Source organism: Pseudochaenichthys georgianus, chromosome 21, assembly GCF_902827115.2.
Source record: "Pseudochaenichthys georgianus chromosome 21, fPseGeo1.2, whole genome shotgun sequence".
Lineage (NCBI taxonomy): Eukaryota > Metazoa > Chordata > Actinopteri > Perciformes > Channichthyidae > Pseudochaenichthys > Pseudochaenichthys georgianus.
This window is the reverse complement of record NC_047523.1, coordinates 26253361-26276962: the sequence shown is the minus strand read 5'-3', so window position 1 is coordinate 26276962 and position 23602 is coordinate 26253361. Positions and strand designations below refer to the sequence as shown.

At 42.2% G+C, this 23602-nt stretch overlaps 1 protein-coding gene across 2 annotated transcripts in view; it reads left to right on the top strand.

Moving 5' to 3' along the window:
• Positions 1–1084: 1084 nt before the first annotated feature.
• gsk3ba (glycogen synthase kinase 3 beta, genome duplicate a) overlaps positions 1085–23602 on the top strand; it is a 48384-nt gene continuing 25866 nt past the window's right edge. For both annotated transcript variants that reach the window (XM_034109386.1, XM_034109385.1), the window contains exon 1: positions 1085–1936. In XM_034109386.1, the coding sequence (XP_033965277.1) occupies positions 1849–1936 (88 nt within the window). In that variant the 5' untranslated portion in view covers positions 1085–1848. The remainder of the gene's footprint in view (positions 1937–23602) is intronic.

Below are 23602 nucleotides of genomic sequence, written 5' to 3'. Positions count from 1 at the left end.
CAGCAAAAAGTAATGTTTATATGGCTGTTGAAAGTTTTCTGATTTCTGATACAAAGAGTCCTTCTGTAATATCCTTTCACATATATGTCAACAAAACAAAACAAGAGTTTGGACCTGGCTCTATCCAATGTTACCAAAATATATCCTGGCAACTTAAACTAATTTCCTAATTAACAGCTGATCTATGTGCACGAGTAACAGTTCAAGGTTCAGCTGCTTTGTTATTACACAATATAGGAATTAGAGATTCTGCTTTAGCCCAATCCAACCTACGCAGATCAAATGAAACAAACACAACTAAGAAACCATAAAAATGTACAAAAGTTTTGTATATGTAACATCACTGCAATATATAGGCCCTATATCAGAGTTGTGTTGCAAAGACTTGAGGTTGTCACGTTGATGAGTGAAGGGAGTGTTGCGGTTAAGGATTTATATACCATTTATCAATTAGTTTCAGCTTATAAACCCTTATTAAAGTGCACTGTACTAGAAAGCAGTAGTCTACCCTACTGCATGTACGATTAAATGTAAGGTGACATTATTAACCTGGATAAAGGGCTGTTGTGACAAGGCAGCCATGCACATATTAACACACGCATTATTAAAATTACTAAGCATTATGGCACTAATTAAATGGTAGTGCCAGAGGGCTGTGTGAATGAAAAAGTGAAAGAGAGATAGTGAACGTGCCTCTGTGACTAACATAGCAACAGTGCTGCATGACCACAGGTGCACTATGACAGCTGGGTCCATTTGACAGGCTTGTTTTAGAGCTCCATTGGCCGAAAAAGTAATCAATCCTGGGAGCAGATCCGCCCATTGTCCCTGTCGCGGCACGGGAAAAATCCTTTGAAGTCATGGGGGCGTTGCCAAGCAAATTATGCCATGTGGTGCTCAAGAGCAGGGTTCGTATTGGCCCACAGTAACACGGGAAACGCCCATTCCTGAAGGATACTCTCTCTGATTGGCTAACTCGGCCACCCCAGTTTCGCCGTTGGCGCGTTCACAGTTGCTCTATTCTCCGTTGCAGTTTACGTCAACAGCGTGAACCTCCTTCTGTGACAGCGGAGCAAGCCCTGTAACCTTTTACAGAAATAGCGTAGCAAACGTGCGCAACGACAAAGACTATGGGGAAGGAATAAAAAAAGAAATTCAGTATCGTCGCACTCTGTACCTAAGGACCATAATTTTCTGAAGAGGTAGCTGCCCCGGAGCCTCGGGGAAGACACCGAAATTTGACGACAACGAGGGCGGATTTTAAATAGGCACTGAGCCTTTTATTTCGTAGAGAGAGACTGTGGTAACTGGCAGATTTTCCGTTGGACGGTCTAGCGAGGGAGCCGCCATGGCAGTCGGATCATTGAGCCTCCACATCGGGATATGAATAGGAACTCCATGTGTCCCGAATAGTCAAGAAAACGCCGCATATCCTTTGATCCTCACAGGATCAGCTATCCTAACAACTGATCTCACCCTTCCTCATCTTTGTGAAAGTGATTTTGCACCCAGAAAGTAATCACTATTGGTTTTAATCGGGGGGCCACAGGGAGAGGCCAGATTCATGACTATTTTAGTCGGAGACGTTTCTTCAGAGGCCCGCTGAGAGAAAAACCTGGAATATAAGGAAGAAATGCTGCTCTGATTGACCGTAGGTGGGCAAGAAAGGGTATTTTATTGGGAGAAACAGACTACAGTGAAGGATAAAGGGGTCGCTTTCTGCCTATCTTCCCTGTGAATTTCATTTACCGTCATCCTTTTTGGATGAGAAGGTCCGGCAAATCAATCAGCCCTGCCGTATAGCCAGTCACCGTCTCCGAGCAGAGAGAGAACCAGAGAGTTTGGATCATGTCGGGTCGGCCTAGGACCACATCCTTCGCGGAGAGCTGCAAACCAGTGCCGCAGCCCTCGGCTTTCGGCAGCATGAAAGTCAGCAGTAAGTACAGCCCTGTGAAGAGCAGCTTTCTTCTCCTGCATGCACCAGGCCCAGTGTGGGTTACACATCCTCGCTACATGTCTCCCCACTAACCAGGCTTAAAAATGTGTCAAGCGAGCATGACGTTAGCTCTGGGTAGCTTAGGCCTGTCATATATCTGTGTCATTGGCTGAGATTGGCCGGGGCTCAGTGGCACACGCACACCGCTGTGACGCGCCGCCCCGGGGCCGGTCAGCCTGAACCGGGTTAGCAGGCCGCGCCGGGCCGGGCTCAGGGAAGCAGGGCTGGCACCGACCCAGTTCAAAAATCAAAGCTTTCCTCATTGTACCGCAGATCCGATCTGATTACTGTCCGTTTGAGATTAGATCATCTCACAGCGGCATTACTACATAGCACCAACCGAATGCGTAATTGAGTTAAAGCGATTGGGCCGGCCTATTACGCAACTGTCAAAGCGGAAGGTGCGCCCACAGACGGAGAGGGCTGGATCACTGGTCCCATAGTCGGTGGGCCGTGTCGAAATTGGACGTCGCGACGTCTCGTGGGAGTGTGACACCCAGTATCCTGTTCATGAGAGCACAGTGGCACCGTGCCGGAGGCTGGTTATAGGCTGGCTCTAGAGATGAAGTTGGTCCATATCTTTTTAATGTCTGCTTTATATGATCACTGCTACTATTTCAAGACATGTCAAACTCACTCTATTTTCCACTGCAGGTTATATGTCTTATTTCCTCTTTACAAGGTAGACTCTTTTTCCATTTATAGATAAATCTTACTGCAGAAAAGTTGAGTATTCAATGGTCCCTCCCTATTAAAGCTGGACCGCATCTAGACTAATTATATTGGAGATTATTTTTAAATGATATCAATTAAATGGTGGTTACATTTGTGTGACGACCATATGAGTATAATCTAGTGTTCAGGCAGTTTAAAACCAATTAATAATGACTGTCCTGCCTGGAGACATCTACTGTACGGTACCTGCCCTTTCTTATCTTACATGCAGGCACACATTTGGGTGTGTGTGAGGAGAAAACATAAGGCAGTTGAGGAATGAAGGTGGTTCTTCAGGGCTATGATGTGACCATGATGTGTGTTAGTGGGGCGAGGCTTGATGCTGAGGCTCTCACCTGGGCATTGGCACTAGAAACCACTCAGTGCACACACACACACACACACACACACACACACACACACACACACACACACACACACACACACACACACACACACACACACACACACACACACACACACACACACACACACACACACACACACACACACACACACACACACACACACACACACACACACACACACACACACACACACACACACACACACACACACACACACACACACACACACACACACACACACACACACACACACACACACACACACACACACACACACACACAGGGAGATGCTCAACCATCCCAAAATCTGTATACTTGTCTTGCCCCAGATATGTGTGATGAAGCATTGGTGTGTTCCTGTCAGTGTGTAATGGTCATGCGAAAAGGAGAACGCTGTTTTACGAAGTGCTAGTCTGTAAGTCAGCTAAATGTAGTCCAAGTACTCTCTGAACTCTGAATCTCTGGCCTAATTGCCAGTCAGACATAAGCCACTGAAGTAGCACCAAATGCGAGGCTGACTTTGGGGACTTAACATGACATGAGCTTTACACCAGGGTTTTGCTGTGGTTTTCTTAACCCCTTCTTTCCAAGACATACAAGTCGACACATAATCATCAGTCATCAGGGGCTAAAGCAGGTGTGGCCTCATTAATTGTGTGTTAAGTAATTTAATTTGTACTAGCCGGTGTTGTTCAGCCCCATAGAGGAAAGTGTTTGATTGCAAAGGCCCCTGCGATAATCAATAAATACATAAAGCAGCAGTTTGTTCTCAAACAGTATTTTAATTGGTTATCTTAAAGGACACGTTTAGTTGCGTTCAACAGTGGCCTTTACATTTTTTGGAATCACAATGATTGATTGCGATTGAAACATTAATACCAGGGGCTGACTACAATTCGCTTCTTTTTTTTCGATGAGTCTTCATTTGCTCTTCACATTTGAGCAATTGGAGAAATGCTCTGGTTAACTTGTTTGTGCCATATAGACTTTACCCACTTGAGCCAAAAACGCTTTTTAAATGGGGGCACCTAAAACAAGGATACCAGCGAATTGGTGAGCAACTTTCATCGGATTGAAAGTCACTATTCAATTGATTTAACACATCCTTGAAATGAAGTGGAAGGGAAACATGTTATCAAGGGAACAGTTTGGTTAAAGGAACTTGTTGAAGCAGTTAGACTTCTCCTTCAATCTTGTTTCCAGCTGAGAAAAAGGTTTCACGCATTGGCTTGATGATATGCTGACTGGCACACTTTTCCTGAGATGAAAGTGAACATATAAGCAACGCCTCTCACATACTCCTAAAGACATTTAGTGACATTTGCAGTTTGATTGTGATTTAAAAAATATAAAATCAGATATGACATTGAAAGAAACATATTTGCAATTTTGCTGTGTCATGATTGTATTTTAGTCTGTATTAATAAAACATCCCCTGCCTCTCTTCCAATATGTCTTCATTGCCCATTACCCTGCCCCCCCACACACACACACACACACACACACACACACACACACACACACACACACACACACACACACACACACACACACACACACACACACACACACACACACACACACACACACACACACACACACACACACACACACACACACACGACCTCTTATCTAAAGCAGCTGTAGTCGTAGTGTATAATCCTGGAGAGAACGCTCTTACCCCTCCTACTTAAGCAGACAAGAACACACACACACACACACACACACACACACACACACACACACACACACACACACACACACACACACACACACACACACGCGTGCACGCACACACACGAGTGGTTTTGTTTTTGGGGTGAGGCAGCTGGCCAAGAACAATGAGCGGCCTGTTTAGCATTTCAAAGCTGCAGCACTCTCTTTCTCTCTCTTTTCCCCCCCTTTCCTCTCTGTCCCTCTCGCACATATTGCAAGTGATGATGGGAACAAAATGAACTAATTATACGTTTTGATTCCAAACGGTAAAGAAAAGAATTGCAGATAAGAAGAACCAGTAGAATCGGAGTCCGGTCGCTCTTGTCAGTGCGGTTGCTACACTGGCACTGCAGGCTGCATACCACCAATAATATATGCGCAGCCCCATCTTTTCTGGTCAGATCCCACTGAATCCACGATGTGTTAATCCACACATTGCTTGGCCAAATGTCGCTGTGTGAGTGGTGACACTCACTGGACCGGATGTTTCAGTCATTTAGGGACCTATCCCATCAGCCTTGTCAAATACCTCATTCACACCAACGGTGTTTCAGGGCCGGTTCGGAGCTGGAGCTTGAAAAGCACCGGGTTTTCCCGTTCACACCGCAGCGGAGCAGCCTCTTAGCTCCGGAATCCGGTTTGTTTCAAGCACCAACAAATTGTCCGGCTAGAGCAAAAGCACCGCATACGTCACGCTTACGTCGAGGCAGGGGCGGGATCAACTCCTGAATTTTATCCAGTTTGTACACAACGATGGAGAAACGTAACAAGCAGCAGTGGTCCACTGAAGAGACCAGCTACCTACTGGGAATCTGGTCTTCTGAAGAGGTATAGAGGACGCTGGAGCACAATCGGCCATTGTTGTTGTTGTCGGTGTGAGCTGTAAGGGGTTTCCGCGCGGTTTGGCTTTATGAAGCAGGCACGCAAACGGTTACGTCATGACGCAAACGATGACGCCCAGTCGGACTCTGGGCGGTGTGAAAAGAGCCGGTTCTGAACCTGAAAAGCTCTAGCACGGAGCTTGAACCGGAGTTGCGTTGGTGTGAATGAGGTAATTGTGGAGGGACCCTTTGCAGGGGTATCTGCATAGAATAACACAATGTGCTCCTTTTTTTTGTTTTTTGTTTTAATTTAGCATTTTTTCCCCCAGACATTCCTCACAAATGTCACGTATATTCTGCGCATTTTGTGATCCGAGAGCTATTAGGCTGACTAGCATACTAACACAGTCTTAACTCAAGTAAGTATGTGCTGCAATCAGCCTTAACACTAGAACCGCCAGAGGTCGCTGTATACCTAAAACCGCCAACGGGTAAAATGTACCCGCTATTGATTTTCAAGGTACAATGTTCTTTTATTTATCATACAGAACAGTGAGTTTTGATCGCACAGGGATGACATTTATACCACTATAATCTGTGGACTGTCAGCCTTTCCTATGATATAGTTTGTGCAGATAGCATGAAGTATAAAATATCGCTAAGAGTGCTGATTTAAACGCTTGGTGTTAGACTTGTGTTTTGTTTAGGTACAAATCTCTCTCTCTCTCGCTCTCTATCCATCTATAACTACCTATAGATCTATCTGTAATGTTCTGTTCTATGGACATATAATTGTCTACACAAACAGGCGACGCGGACTACTTCTCATTCAGAGTGTCCATTTTTATTCAACTGGCACGTAACCTGCATGCATTACGTCCTCAACGTGAGCTCAGTCATCCAAGATCTTGTATTCTCCAAGATGTTACACTATCTATCTATCTATCTATCTATCTATCTATCTATCTCTCAATCTATAAGGAACCGCAGTAGACAAAAGGCGTTGCTATAGCAACACGTCATATTTACGCTGTATTTTCTATGAGGTAAATATTACCCGCTGGCGGATATAGGTATAAATGGCATTTTTTTTGGCACGTTTTTTAATCTGACTTCATATTGACAATTGTTAACAACAGAGGGTGCTACATAACACACTTTCAGGAAAAGTCACGGACTGGGAGACTTTAATATGTTATTGAAAAAAAGTTACATACAATCAAAAAACAGCTGCGGGTCAAATGTACCCGTTGGCGGTTCTAGTGTTAAGCCCAGGCCACACAAGGACGATAACGGTAGTATCTGCACTATCAGATAGACGGTTCGGCCACACGAGTCAATCTCTAGTCAGCTATTAAATAATGTCGGATTGTTTGGGCATAGTTCTTGAAAAAATGGGCACAACATGTACATATCTACTTTTAGTCACAAAAGATTTATGTGCTCAAATAAGGGTTACAAAAAACCTTGAGCTTGTGAAATGATGTGCGTAATTTCCATCAACTTTTGAATTTGTGGGGAAAATAAAAATCTTTACATGTCTAAAAAAGATGTGCATTGGGTAGTATATCAGTTCTATCAGGAAAATGCACACATTTATAGCTTATTAATTAGTAATTGTGTTGATAAGTTAAACATAAATGGTTGGTCCTCTTTACTTAGATTGAATGCATCATTTTGGAATTCATTTGACAGATGAATTTGATATATATATAACTAGTTGGGACGTTGCGATAGCTTCTGTAGAAACTAGGGCTGTCCCGAATACCATTTTTCGGGCTCCGGATATTCGGTAGTAATCAGCAGCGAATATTCGAATATTCGGTGCGGAAAGATTTTTTTTTTTTTTAAATTACTTTTTTTTTTGACAAAACATTTTCATAACACGCTCCGAGACACCTGACAACATGCTGTTAAGCAGAAGCGCAGAAAGAGCATACTATTACGATTTATATTTATTTATTGTCTCAGTACTCGCATACATTAAAACTAAATGTGTCCTCTGCATTTAACCGAGCCGCAGTGCAGCGCCTGGGGACCAAATCTGGTTCCAAATTACGTTTTACAATCTGAAGATACAAAACACATATTTATGTTATAACAACAATGCTTTTAATAACATAGCCGTAACAGTAGGCCTAACAGTGTAATACTTGTTACCGATACAGTAAACAGTATTTAAATAAATGAAGAACGAAAAATAAATGAACGAACTGTATGCCAATAATTGCCTTAGTCCCAGATGTTCCCACATTGCTCCTATTATTTTCACTATTCGGATCAAATTGAAAAACTAATATAAAAAAACAATTCGGTTGCTTGTTTGCAACTATTTTCCAAGCAAAGTAAGTGCACGATTTTATCATGTGTAACGTTACTGTTTAAACGGCGGATAAAGCAGCTTCATCATGGCAACTTGACAACAGCTAAGCTAAGCTAAGCTAAGCTAGGAGTACTTACAGCAGGGGTCTCCAACCTTTCTCCAACTGAGAGCTACTTTGAAAAAATGAAACTGGCCAAGAGCTACTTGCATCGTATCGCTTACATTTATTCACATAGCACTCATCAGTTGAATTAAGCTACTTTTGTGTGAAATTGCAATACCTAAAGCTTATCTAAAATCTTAACTTCACATCAAGGTGCAAGAAAACAACAATTTCTAACATATTAATATGGACAACATAGTAAGTACTTCACTGAAGATTCACATACATGTCCAAGAGCAAATTACAATGTTTTCACTTCTTAGTATGGCCCACATAGTAAATACATCGCCTTAATCACCACCTTGCAAGCATCTTATGGCACGTGTAAAATAAGTGCATTCACTCTTTTTTACAGTTAGTGAGATGACTGGGGCTGCATGGAGTCCACCATAGAGGTGTATGCTGGACCCACTTAGGTTCACTAATAGAGTCATTTACATGTTCATCAGTCAGTCTTGTTCTGTATTTAGATTTCATTCATGCCAGAAAAAGCTGCTTCACAAAGGGATGTATACAGAACCAAATAAAGCAGGCTTATTCAGTGCTGCTTGGTGATGTTTTTATAGTTTTCTGGGCGTACAAGGCTCCAGAAATGTTGTGAGTTTTGCTGAGACTTAAGCTGAACATAATTTTGGAGATGTATAACCTCCATCTCCACAGGATTGACACTGAACAGTGCAGCCATCTTTTCTTCTTCTTCATGTTGACATGAAATTATAAACCATAATTAATCAATTGTAGGTCTAGCCTCCCTATATCTGTGTGTGACATTTTTCCATCCTCAAAAACAAAAAACTAATACTTCTGCAGTCTAGCTGCAGCTTCTAGCAACGGCCTTCTGTTAAAAAAAAGGACACTGCATGTCTTGAATGTGGCATCACACACAGGACTTGAGTCTGAACATAGCAGACAAGGAGTATTTACAACAGCATTATAAAAACAAAAATAGTACATGTGGGTGCACACTTACATTCTCTGTCTCACTGTTACATGAATCCCATGAATGTATGAGATTAAGTTAGCTTCATTATATCTCAGTGATTAAGTGAATACTAAAGTTTCTATCGGGTCACTGTCAGCCTGTCACTCATTATTTTCAGGAGGGGGCGGGGCTTGGAGCAGCAGAGAGGAGACGGTGATCGCGGAAGCTTTCCTCCTGCCTTCACAAATTTTACACGCGTATTTATCAACGGAAAAGAGGACATTCATACTCTGCAATCCAAGACTTGATTAAATCCACCAAAAACCTGACATTACGATAACGAGTGTTTTTCAAAAACACAAATCCCTCCCTGTGTGTCTCTGAGCCGCAGCGACGCGGCCTGATTCATTCAGTCATTATGCTGCTGGAGAAAGCAGACAGCTCCTGTGTGGTGTCGCTGTGCTGCTGTCACGTCTGCTCCTTGATCTCTGCGTCACCGACCAATTTTATATTCGTGTGACAGAAACAATTCTAAAATAAAAAAACTTTATTGTCCGGCCGCGGCCGAAAAATCAAGAAGCAACGTTACTACGCTATAATCGATAATCGAGCTGGGAGCTACTGAAAAGCTGCCCGCGAGCTACCGGTAGCTCGCGATCGACGTGTTGGAGACCCCTGACTTACAGCATCCGGTGACTTTTCAGAGTTGTTGTGCCACCGTGGTAGGCCAGTTTCTTGTCGCATACTTGGCACACTGCCTTCTTCTTACCATCGTCCAATTTAAAATGGTCCCACACAGCTGAAGTCATCAGCATTTTGTGTTCAGGTGTGTGAAACGAGGTGAAGCGAGGTGAAGCGTGCCGTTTGCGTTCGTGACTGAGTGAACGCGATGTCAGGAGCACAGGCTGAGATTGTATATATTTCCGCATTTTAACAGTGCAATTCAAAAGTATAAATATAGTATAAGAATATGGAAATTCACCTTTATTGATAGCATACATTTAGGAAAACATTTGAATTGAAAATAAATTAAAAAAAGAATATCCGAATAATGAAATTAAAACCCGAATAGTTGACCAACGAACGAATATTCGAATAGTCGAATATTCGGGTACAGCCCTAATTACATCTGATGTTCATCCAGAGGGTCAGAGACGTGTTGGAGCTGGAGACATACTCCACCTTCTGCAGCACTCCATCACTGCATCTTACATGTGTCCGGTGTGTCTCTTGAGGAACAGCCGCTCTCCTCTGCTTCAGAAAAATTAAAACTAGACTAGAAATTAATTTTTCAGTCACAAAACTGGTAACTTTAAATCAAACCAACCCAGCATGTGTCCTGCAACTGCTAAACAGTGTTTTCTGGCCCTATTGAGTACACATGTTGTGACCTGAATACACTATTGACGCCTGGCCAAAAGTTTCAGCAGCTGTCACTTTTGTAGCTGAATAGTAGAGCATAATGTGAGTGAAATCCTGTGCTTTGATTCGATCATTTTCTCATGGCAAGCTAAAAGCAAATAAGTCAACGCTGCAAGCACATGTTGCAAGGGACTTGTACTTTTAATTTATAACACTTAATTTAGCAAATAGCTCAATTGGGGATTATGAATGTTAATGAAAAGGCGCTCCCAGTCCCAGCTTAAAACAAATAAAAACATGTCTTCATTGGTTGTGTGTAAAATGGGGGGGATATCTGTGTGAAGACAGATTTGTATAGCTCTGCCATATTAATGTGTAAAGGGTCTTGCTTCACAAAGAATGTCAATTATTCATTTGAAATGCAAAACTTTGAACTGCAAACTAATTGCTCGGTCACTCTTTTTTTTGCACCAGTGTGAGATCTGACTGTGAGCTGGGGTGCACAGACATTTCTCACGGTTTGAGGAAGTGCAGAGGCGTCATAGAAAATGCCCTGAAGGAATATGTAGGCAGTCATACTCGTCTCTCTTTCACTCCCTCTCTATCTCTCTCACATGCTCACACACTCTCTTGGAAAGTCTATTCCTCTCATTACAAAATCTGTCTTTAGTTTCTCTTTCTAGACTCTGTCCTGGAGAGTGGAGGCCTGTTGGTTTCTCAGACAACTTGGCTCCCCTCCTTTTCTCTATCCAAATTCTTTGATCATTATCACATTTTAAGGAATTGGACCACTGACTGGTCACACGATGATGACAAAGAAACTGTACTCGGACATACATATTTTATGTCTGCATTGGAGTGGTAGTCTTCTTTTGTTTGCTTGTGTCAGAGGATGTGTGTCTACGCAGTCAAAATCAATAACCCTGATGGAAAATATGCCTAGCGAGCCAATACAAAATGGATAAGGCCAGTAAAACCTGTGCTACTGTCTCAGTCAAAACGTCGACTTTCTAGTGTTATAATAAGCACTTCAGGGTTAATTATCCAAATCACTTTGTTCATTTAAAAACTCACCCACAGACTCACTGGTAGTTTGCCATCAGTCAGCATCAGACGCCGGTCACCTCCTCCTGATATGGACAGGACTCTGTGTCCTGCCAGTGTCCTACACGTGGAGGTGGTCTGCTACCACAGCATGCTGCACAAAGTTTCCATTTCCAACACCATGATCTGGAACAGTCACGGTTATTAAGCAACATTAATCCTCACGTCAACATGATTTGGTACCCACTGCGAGCTGTTGACAAATGTGTTTGACTGCCTCAGCAACTCCAGAATCTAAATGTAGACACATTTCACAAATGATTTTAGATGTGTGGGTGTTTTCGCTCATCCACAGCCTGCTCCTGTTGCAGCTTGTTTGAAATGGGAATATGCTAATAAGACTAATACGTAATAGGCAGGTGTTGCAGTCGGATTTAAATGTTTGGTTGTGCAGAAGTTTTGCGGTTCATTTAATAGACTGTCAGAAGTTGAAGTTGCAGGCACACATCTGTGGCATGCGACAGACACTCTTGCCTGGTTGTTCTTACGCTGTCAGCTAATATGAATGTTGCTCCTTGACACTTCCGTTGGGAGAAGGGAGGACAGAGGGAAAAAGCCTCCACCGTCTTCTCAGGGGTTCAGAGCCAACTAATAGCAGATTCCGATCTATAGTGCATTAGCATCTGATAGTGTTATTAGCTTATGACTTTTCACTGATGATAATCCTGGGAATTGCATTGGTCCGTCGTTGTGTCTATGCAGGGTAATGACTCTTATCAGTGTGGATAGTCTCAGAAAGCTGTATGCTTATCTCTTTGATGCATTTATTTGGATAAAAATACCTATCATTACTGATATAAAGATAATGACATTACAAAAAAGTGTTTTTCTGTCTGTAGCCGGTTAGATAGGGTTCAAATATGTGTGCTTGTTTACCTCGAAATATTTGAGCTCAGCCATGAATCCCCCTCAGTCAGTCAGCACGGAGCTGACCAGTACATCCTCAGCTGTTTACCACTAGACAGTTCTTCCAGGAATACATGGGGGTTAAACTGGGTGTGGCTAAAGAAGGGGGCTCTGTTGTTCTGTTTCTCTCAGCCAGGAACATTGTCAACAGGAGTCAAACTTGCAACCAGGCAATAACCTTCTATAACAAGTTAGGGCTGTGCATCTTCACTGGTCTCACGATTAGATTCAATTACGATTATCCTGTCTTCGATTCGATATCCCGATGCATCACGATTCATACCATATTCATACCAATCCTTAATTTTCTATATTACTGCACATGGCTTCTTTTTCATCAATGAATACATGCAATAAATACATATGAGCTCCCTTTTTATTATTTAGAAAGTGCTTCAGAAATCAATAACATAAATGTCTTGACATTAATTTATAAATCAATTGCATAGCTCTAGCATCCCTATACAGTATCTGTGTGTGAAATTGTTCTATCCTCAAAAACAAAAAACGAATGCTTCTGCGGTCTAGCTGCAGCTTCTAGCAACGGTCTTCTGTTATGGTGCGTTTCCACCGCAGCGGGTAGCTCGCTTTAAGCGTGCCGAGTCGTGCGGGGCCCGTTTTTGGTTGCGCTTCCACTTGGTCTAGTTTTGGCCCGGGGCTACTTTTTCACCTTTTTTCTGGCCCGACTAAATCGTGGTTATAGGGCCAGGAACAACCAGGCTGAGTCTGGCTGAGTATGCTAAACTAGAGAGAGAATCGCTGGCAAGGGGGCTACAACTACAACAAGATGAACATATTTGACCGGGATTTAATTGTAATACACGTTTCAAAATGATGCCGAAGTAACAACATACTGATACCGGTTAGTAAAAACCATGAATTAATGCTTTGACAAGTCTGCAGACATACGGCAGGTGAAAAACCCTTTTAAAATGCGTGCTTTCTAAATGGAGCTTGGCTAAGCTAACGTTATATATGCTCCGACCGTCCACACTCACAACAACGGCCTATACAGACATAAATAAACCAGCGACTGTATCCGCCATGACACAGGCAGTCTGTGGTTTGTACTTGTTTAACGTTTGTCTAGTTTCTGAACAGATATGAAGAGCTGTGAGCTCTGAGTGCTAAGAGCTAACGGCTGTGTTGTTTTTTGGGGCGCTCATTGAAGATCAATCAATCAATGTTTATTTATATAGCCCAATATCACAAATGTTACATTTGTCTCAGTGGTCTTCACAGTGTGTACAGAATATCAGTATGACAATACGACACCCTCTGTCCTTAGACCCTCACATCGTACAAGGAAAAACTTCAGAAGAAAACCCACAGTTTAAAGGGAACATGGGAGAAACCTCAGGGAGAACAACAGAGGAGGGATCCCTCTCCCAGGACGGACAGACGTGCAATAGATGCCGTGTGTAAATTGAAAAGATAATACATTTGCAACATAGGTAGTCCAAATGTTTGGAAATGCATGTGTGTATAATAGGAAGATGAATCCACGAGGATATCCATCCAGGACCGATGATCCAGGACCACAGCCACGACTCGCGATCCAGGGCTCGCGATCCAGGACACAGGACCGCAGGATCATCCATGACTCCGGATCCCGGCGTATATAGACACCAAAAATAAAGAATTTGGGGAAGCTGGGTTAATCGGAACATGAGAGTACACAGGTATAGACAGAGAGAAGGAAGAAGTAAGATGTCCCCCGACAAACTAAGCCTATATCAGCAAAACTAGGGGCTGAATCTAATCAGCCCTAACTATAAGCTTTATCAAAAAGGAAGGTCTTAAGCGCACTCTTAAAAACGGATAGGGTGTCTGCCGCCCGAACACAAACTGGAAGCTGATTCCACAAATGTGGAGCTTGATAAGAAAAGGCTTATCAAGATGATAAGATGACGTCACGCTCCGCCTACACTGTGGTACTATAGTAACTACCCCAGTTCCTAAACTGTAATGGAAGCGGAGCATTAAAGTGAGCCGGGCCTAATAAGGCCTAACCAAACGAGCGAGGCCTGCAGTGGAAACGCGCCATTAGAGTGGCCTTTTATTGTGGCCAGCCTAAGACACACCTGTGCAATAAACATGCTGTCTAATCAGCATCTTGATATGCCACACCTGTGAGGTGGGATGGATTATCTCGGCAAAGGAGAAGTGCTCACTATCACAGATTTGTGAACAATATTTGAGATAAATGGTTATTTATTTTGTGTATATAGAAAATGTTTTAGATCTTTGAGTTCATCTCATGAAAAATGGGAGCAAAAACAAAAGTGTTGGATTTATATTTTTGTTCAGTTTAGTAGCTACTTGTATATTTTACCAGAATATGGCTAATTAATGGTGGTCATTTGTGCCTTAGCTGCAACGATAAGTCAAACAAATAATCACCAATTAATTTAATAATCGTTTGTCACTTTTCATACGAAGATTTATATCACACACACACACACACACACACACACACACACACACACACACACACACACACACGCGTGCACGCACACACACGAGTGGTTTTGTTTTTGGGGTGAGGCAGCTGGCCAAGAACAATGAGCGGCCTGTTTAGCATTTCAAAGCTGCAGCACTCTCTTTCTCTCTCTTTTCCCCCCCTTTCCTCTCTGTCCCTCTCGCACATATTGCAAGTGATGATGGGAACAAAATGAACTAATTATACGTTTTGATTCCAAACGGTAAAGAAAAGAATTGCAGATAAGAAGAACCAGTAGAATCGGAGTCCGGTCGCTCTTGTCAGTGCGGTTGCTACACTGGCACTGCAGGCTGCATACCACCAATAATATATGCGCAGCCCCATCTTTTCTGGTCAGATCCCACTGAATCCACGATGTGTTAATCCACACATTGCTTGGCCAAATGTCGCTGTGTGAGTGGTGACACTCACTGGACCGGATGTTTCAGTCATTTAGGGACCTATCCCATCAGCCTTGTCAAATACCTCATTCACACCAACGGTGTTTCAGGGCCGGTTCGGAGCTGGAGCTTGAAAAGCACCGGGTTTTCCCGTTCACACCGCAGCGGAGCAGCCTCTTAGCTCCGGAATCCGGTTTGTTTCAAGCACCAACAAATTGTCCGGCTAGAGCAAAAGCACCGCATACGTCACGCTTACGTCGAGGCAGGGGCGGGATCAACTCCTGAATTTTATCCAGTTTGTACACAACGATGGAGAAACGTAACAAGCAGCAGTGGTCCACTGAAGAGACCAGCTACCTACTGGGAATCTGGTCTTCTGAAGAGGTATAGAGGACGCTGGAGCACAATCGGCCATTGTTGTTGTTGTCGGTGTGAGCTGTAAGGGGTTTCCGCGCGGTTTGGCTTTATGAAGCAGGCACGCAAACGGTTACGTCATGACGCAAACGATGACGCCCAGTCGGACTCTGGGCGGTGTGAAAAGAGCCGGTTCTGAACCTGAAAAGCTCTAGCACGGAGCTTGAACCGGAGTTGCGTTGGTGTGAATGAGGTAATTGTGGAGGGACCCTTTGCAGGGGTATCTGCATAGAAACACAATGGTCTCCTTTTTTTTGTTTTTGTTTTAATTTAGCATTTTTTCCCCCAGACATTCCTCACAAATGTCACGTATATTCTGCGCATTTTGTGATCCGAGAGCTATTAGGCTGACTAGCATACTAACACAGTCTTAACTCAAGTAAGTATGTGCTGCAATCAGCCTTAACACTAGAACCGCCAGAGGTCGCTGTATACCTAAAACCGCCAACGGGTAAAATGTACCCGCTATTGATTTTCAAGGTACAATGTTCTTTTATTTATCATACAGAACAGTGAGTTTTGATCGCACAGGGATGACATTTATACCACTATAATCTGTGGACTGTCAGCCTTTCCTATGATATAGTTTGTGCAGATAGCATGAAGTATAAAATATCGCTAAGAGTGCTGATTTAAACGCTTGGTGTTAGACTTGTGTTTTGTTTAGGTACAAATCTCTCTCTCTCTCGCTCTCTATCCATCTATAACTACCTATAGATCTATCTGTAATGTTCTGTTCTATGGACATATAATTGTCTACACAAACAGGCGACGCGGACTACTTCTCATTCAGAGTGTCCATTTTTATTCAACTGGCACGTAACCTGCATGCATTACGTCCTCAACGTGAGCTCAGTCATCCAAGATCTTGTATTCTCCAAGATGTTACACTATCTATCTATCTATCTATCTATCTATCTATCTATCTCTCAATCTATAAGGAACCGCAGTAGACAAAAGGCGTTGCTATAGCAACACGTCATATTTACGCTGTATTTTCTATGAGGTAAATATTACCCGCTGGCGGATATAGGTATAAATGGCATTTTTTTTGGCACGTTTTTTAATCTGACTTCATATTGACAATTGTTAACAACAGAGGGTGCTACATAACACACTTTCAGGAAAAGTCACGGACTGGGAGACTTTAATATGTTATTGAAAAAAAGTTACATACAATCAAAAAACAGCTGCGGGTCAAATGTACCCGTTGGCGGTTCTAGTGTTAAGCCCAGGCCACACAAGGACGATAACGGTAGTATCTGCACTATCAGATAGACGGTTCGGCCACACGAGTCAATCTCTAGTCAGCTATTAAATAATGTCGGATTGTTTGGGCATAGTTCTTGAAAAAATGGGCACAACATGTACATATCTACTTTTAGTCACAAAAGATTTATGTGCTCAAATAAGGGTTACAAAAAACCTTGAGCTTGTGAAATGATGTGCGTAATTTCCATCAACTTTTGAATTTGTGGGGAAAATAAAAATCTTTACATGTCTAAAAAAGATGTGCATTGGGTAGTATATCAGTTCTATCAGGAAAATGCACACATTTATAGCTTATTAATAGTAATTGTGTTGATAAGTTAAACATAAATGGTTGGTCCTCTTTACTTAGATTGAATGCATCATTTTGGAATTCATTTGACAGATGAATTTGATATATATATAACTAGTTGGGACTTGCGATAGCTTCTGTAGAAACTAGGGCTGTCCCGAATACCCATTTTTTCGGGCTCCGGATATTCGGTAGTATACAGCAGCGAATATTCGAATATTCGGTGCGGAAAGATTTTTTTTTTTTTTAAATTACTTTTTTTTTTTGACAAAACATTTTTCATAACACGCTCCGAGACACCTTGACACATGCTGTTAAGCAGAAGCGCAGAAAGAGCATACTATTACGATTTATATTTATTTATTGTCTCAGTACTCGCATACATTAAAACTAAATGTGTCCTCTGCATTTAACCGAGCCGCAGTGCAGCGCCTGGGGACCAAATCTGGTTCCAAATTACGTTTTTACAATCTGAAGATACAAAACACATATTTATGTTATAACAACAATGCTTTTAATAACATAGCCGTAACAGTAGGCCTAACAGTGTAATACTTGTTACCGATACAGTAAACAGTATTTAAATAAATGAAGAACGAAAAATAAATGAACGAACTGTATGCCAATAATTGCCTTAGTCCCAGATGTTCCCACATTGCTCCTATTATTTTCACTATTCGGATCAAATTGAAAAACTAATATAAAAAAACAATTCGGTTGCTTGTTTGCAACTATTTTCCAAGCAAAGTAAGTGCACGATTTTATCATGTGTAACGTTACTGTTTAAACGGCGGATAAAGCAGCTTCATCATGGCAACTTGACAACAGCTAAGCTAAGCTAAGCTAAGCTAGGAGTACTTACAGCAGGGGTCTCCAACCTTTCTCCAACTGAGAGCTACTTTGAAAAAATGAAACTGGCCAAGAGCTACTTGCATCGTATCGCTTACATTTATTCACATAGCACTCATCAGTTGAATTAAGCTACTTTTGTGTGAAATTGCAATACCTAAAGCTTATCTAAAATCTTAACTTCACATCAAGGTGCAAGAAAACAACAATTTCTAACATATTAATATGGACAACATAGTAAGTACTTCACTGAAGATTCACATACATGTCCAAGAGCAAATTACAATGTTTTCACTTCTTAGTATGGCCCACATAGTAAATACATCGCCTTAATCACCACCTTGCAAGCATCTTATGGCACGTGTAAAATAAGTGCATTCACTCTTTTTTACAGTTAGTGAGATGACTGGGGCTGCATGGAGTCCACCATAGAGGTGTATGCTGGACCCACTTAGGTTCACTAATAGAGTCATTTACATGTTCATCAGTCAGTCTTGTTCTGTATTTAGATTTCATTCATGCCAGAAAAAGCTGCTTCACAAAGGGATGTATACAGAACCAAATAAAGCAGGCTTATTCAGTGCTGCTTGGTGATGTTTTTATAGTTTTCTGGGCGTACAAGGCTCCAGAAATGTTGTGAGTTTTGCTGAGACTTAAGCTGAACATAATTTTGGAGATGTATAACCTCCATCTCCACAGGATTGACACTGAACAGTGCAGCCATCTTTTCTTCTTCTTCATGTTGACATGAAATTATAAACCATAATAAATCAATTGTAGGTCTAGCCTCCCTGTATCTGTGTGTGACATTTTTCCATCCTCAAAAACAAAAAACTAATACTTCTGCAGTCTAGCTGCAGCTTCTAGCAACGGCCTTCTGTTAAAAAAAGGACACTGCATGTCTTGAATGTGGCATCACACACAGGACTTGAGTCTGAACATAGCAGACAAGGAGTATTTACAACAGCATTATAAAAACAAAAATAGTACATGTGGGTGCACACTTACATTCTCTGTCTCACTGTTACATGAATCCCATGAATGTATGAGATTAAGTTAGCTTCATTATATCTCAGTGATTAAGTGAATACTAAAGTTTCTATCGGGTCACTGTCAGCCTGTCACTCATTATTTTCAGGAGGGGGCGGGGCTTGGAGCAGCAGAGAGGAGACGGTGATCGCGGAAGCTTTCCTCCTGCCTTCACAAATTTTACACGCGTATTTATCAACGGAAAAGAGGACATTCATACTCTGCAATCCAAGACTTGATTAAATCCACCAAAAACCTGACATTACGATAACGAGTGTTTTTCAAAAACACAAATCCCTCCCTGTGTGTCTCTGAGCCGCAGCGACGCGGCCTGATTCATTCAGTCATTATGCTGCTGGAGAAAGCAGACAGCTCCTGTGTGGTGTCGCTGTGCTGCTGTCACGTCTGCTCCTTGATCTCTGCGTCACCGACCAATTTTATATTCGTGTGACAGAAACAATTCTAAAATAAAAAAACTTTATTGTCCGGCCGCGGCCGAAAAATCAAGAAGCAACGTTACTACGCTATAATCGATAATCGAGCTGGGAGCTACTGAAAAGCTGCCCGCGAGCTACCGGTAGCTCGCGATCGACGTGTTGGAGACCCCTGACTTACAGCATCCGGTGACTTTTCAGAGTTGTTGTGCCACCGTGGTAGGCCAGTTTCTTGTCGCATACTTGGCACACTGCCTTCTTCTTACCATCGTCCAATTTAAAATGGTCCCACACAGCTGAAGTCATCAGCATTTTGTGTTCAGGTGTGTGAAACGAGGTGAAGCGAGGTGAAGCGTGCCGTTTGCGTTCGTGACTGAGTGAACGCGATGTCAGGAGCACAGGCTGAGATTGTATATATTTCCGCATTTTAACAGTGCAATTCAAAAGTATAAATATAGTATAAGAATATGGAAATTCACCTTTATTGATAGCATACATTTAGGAAAACATTTGAATTGAAAATAAATTAAAAAAAGAATATCCGAATAATGAAATTAAAACCCGAATAGTTGACCAACGAACGAATATTCGAATAGTCGAATATTCGGGTACAGCCCTAATTACATCTGATGTTCATCCAGAGGGTCAGAGACGTGTTGGAGCTGGAGACATACTCCACCTTCTGCAGCACTCCATCACTGCATCTTACATGTGTCCGGTGTGTCTCTTGAGGAACAGCCGCTCTCCTCTGCTTCAGAAAAATTAAAACTAGACTAGAAATTAATTTTTCAGTCACAAAACTGGTAACTTTAAATCAAACCAACCCAGCATGTGTCCTGCAACTGCTAAACAGTGTTTTCTGGCCCTATTGAGTACACATGTTGTGACCTGAATACACTATTGACGCCTGGCCAAAAGTTTCAGCAGCTGTCACTTTTGTAGCTGAATAGTAGAGCATAATGTGAGTGAAATCCTGTGCTTTGATTCGATCATTTTCTCATGGCAAGCTAAAAGCAAATAAGTCAACGCTGCAAGCACATGTTGCAAGGGACTTGTACTTTTAATTTATAACACTTAATTTAGCAAATAGCTCAATTGGGGATTATGAATGTTAATGAAAAGGCGCTCCCAGTCCCAGCTTAAAACAAATAAAAACATGTCTTCATTGGTTGTGTGTAAAATGGGGGGGATATCTGTGTGAAGACAGATTTGTATAGCTCTGCCATATTAATGTGTAAAGGGTCTTGCTTCACAAAGAATGTCAATTATTCATTTGAAATGCAAAACTTTGAACTGCAAACTAATTGCTCGGTCACTCTTTTTTTTGCACCAGTGTGAGATCTGACTGTGAGCTGGGGTGCACAGACATTTCTCACGGTTTGAGGAAGTGCAGAGGCGTCATAGAAAATGCCCTGAAGGAATATGTAGGCAGTCATACTCGTCTCTCTTTCACTCCCTCTCTATCTCTCTCACATGCTCACACACTCTCTTGGAAAGTCTATTCCTCTCATTACAAAATCTGTCTTTAGTTTCTCTTTCTAGACTCTGTCCTGGAGAGTGGAGGCCTGTTGGTTTCTCAGACAACTTGGCTCCCCTCCTTTTCTCTATCCAAATTCTTTGATCATTATCACATTTTAAGGAATTGGACCACTGACTGGTCACACGATGATGACAAAGAAACTGTACTCGGACATACATATTTTATGTCTGCATTGGAGTGGTAGTCTTCTTTTGTTTGCTTGTGTCAGAGGATGTGTGTCTACGCAGTCAAAATCAATAACCCTGATGGAAAATATGCCTAGCGAGCCAATACAAAATGGATAAGGCCAGTAAAACCTGTGCTACTGTCTCAGTCAAAACGTCGACTTTCTAGTGTTATAATAAGCACTTCAGGGTTAATTATCCAAATCACTTTGTTCATTTAAAAACTCACCCACAGACTCACTGGTAGTTTGCCATCAGTCAGCATCAGACGCCGGTCACCTCCTCCTGATATGGACAGGACTCTGTGTCCTGCCAGTGTCCTACACGTGGAGGTGGTCTGCTACCACAGCATGCTGCACAAAGTTTCCATTTCCAACACCATGATCTGGAACAGTCACGGTTATTAAGCAACATTAATCCTCACGTCAACATGATTTGGTACCCACTGCGAGCTGTTGACAAATGTGTTTGACTGCCTCAGCAACTCCAGAATCTAAATGTAGACACATTTCACAAATGATTTTAGATGTGTGGGTGTTTTCGCTCATCCACAGCCTGCTCCTGTTGCAGCTTGTTTGAAATGGGAATATGCTAATAAGACTAATACGTAATAGGCAGGTGTTGCAGTCGGATTTAAATGTTTGGTTGTGCAGAAGTTTTGCGGTTCATTTAATAGACTGTCAGAAGTTGAAGTTGCAGGCACACATCTGTGGCATGCGACAGACACTCTTGCCTGGTTGTTCTTACGCTGTCAGCTAATATGAATGTTGCTCCTTGACACTTCCGTTGGGAGAAGGGAGGACAGAGGGAAAAAGCCTCCACCGTCTTCTCAGGGGTTCAGAGCCAACTAATAGCAGATTCCGATCTATAGTGCATTAGCATCTGATAGTGTTATTAGCTTATGACTTTTCACTGATGATAATCCTGGGAATTGCATTGGTCCGTCGTTGTGTCTATGCAGGGTAATGACTCTTATCAGTGTGGATAGTCTCAGAAAGCTGTATGCTTATCTCTTTGATGCATTTATTTGGATAAAAATACCTATCATTACTGATATAAAGATAATGACATTACAAAAAAGTGTTTTTCTGTCTGTAGCCGGTTAGATAGGGTTCAAATATGTGTGCTTGTTTACCTCGAAATATTTGAGCTCAGCCATGAATCCCCCTCAGTCAGTCAGCACGGAGCTGACCAGTACATCCTCAGCTGTTTACCACTAGACAGTTCTTCCAGGAATACATGGGGGTTAAACTGGGTGTGGCTAAAGAAGGGGGCTCTGTTGTTCTGTTTCTCTCAGCCAGGAACATTGTCAACAGGAGTCAAACTTGCAACCAGGCAATAACCTTCTATAACAAGTTAGGGCTGTGCATCTTCACTGGTCTCACGATTAGATTCAATTACGATTATCCTGTCTTCGATTCGATATCCCGATGCATCACGATTCATACCATATTCATACCAATCCTTAATTTTCTATATTACTGCACATGGCTTCTTTTTCATCAATGAATACATGCAATAAATACATATGAGCTCCCTTTTTATTATTTAGAAAGTGCTTCAGAAATCAATAACATAAATGTCTTGACATTAATTTATAAATCAATTGCATAGCTCTAGCATCCCTATACAGTATCTGTGTGTGAAATTGTTCTATCCTCAAAAACAAAAAACGAATGCTTCTGCGGTCTAGCTGCAGCTTCTAGCAACGGTCTTCTGTTATGGTGCGTTTCCACCGCAGCGGGTAGCTCGCTTTAAGCGTGCCGAGTCGTGCGGGGCCCGTTTTTGGTTGCGCTTCCACTTGGTCTAGTTTTGGCCCGGGGCTACTTTTTCACCTTTTTTCTGGCCCGACTAAATCGTGGTTATAGGGCCAGGAACAACCAGGCTGAGTCTGGCTGAGTATGCTAAACTAGAGAGAGAATCGCTGGCAAGGGGGCTACAACTACAACAAGATGAACATATTTGACCGGGATTTAATTGTAATACACGTTTCAAAATGATGCCGAAGTAACAACATACTGATACCGGTTAGTAAAAACCATGAATTAATGCTTTGACAAGTCTGCAGACATACGGCAGGTGAAAAACCCTTTTAAAATGCGTGCTTTCTAAATGGAGCTTGGCTAAGCTAACGTTATATATGCTCCGACCGTCCACACTCACAACAACGGCCTATACAGACATAAATAAACCAGCGACTGTATCCGCCATGACACAGGCAGTCTGTGGTTTGTACTTGTTTAACGTTTGTCTAGTTTCTGAACAGATATGAAGAGCTGTGAGCTCTGAGTGCTAAGAGCTAACGGCTGTGTTGTTTTTTGGGGCGCTCATTG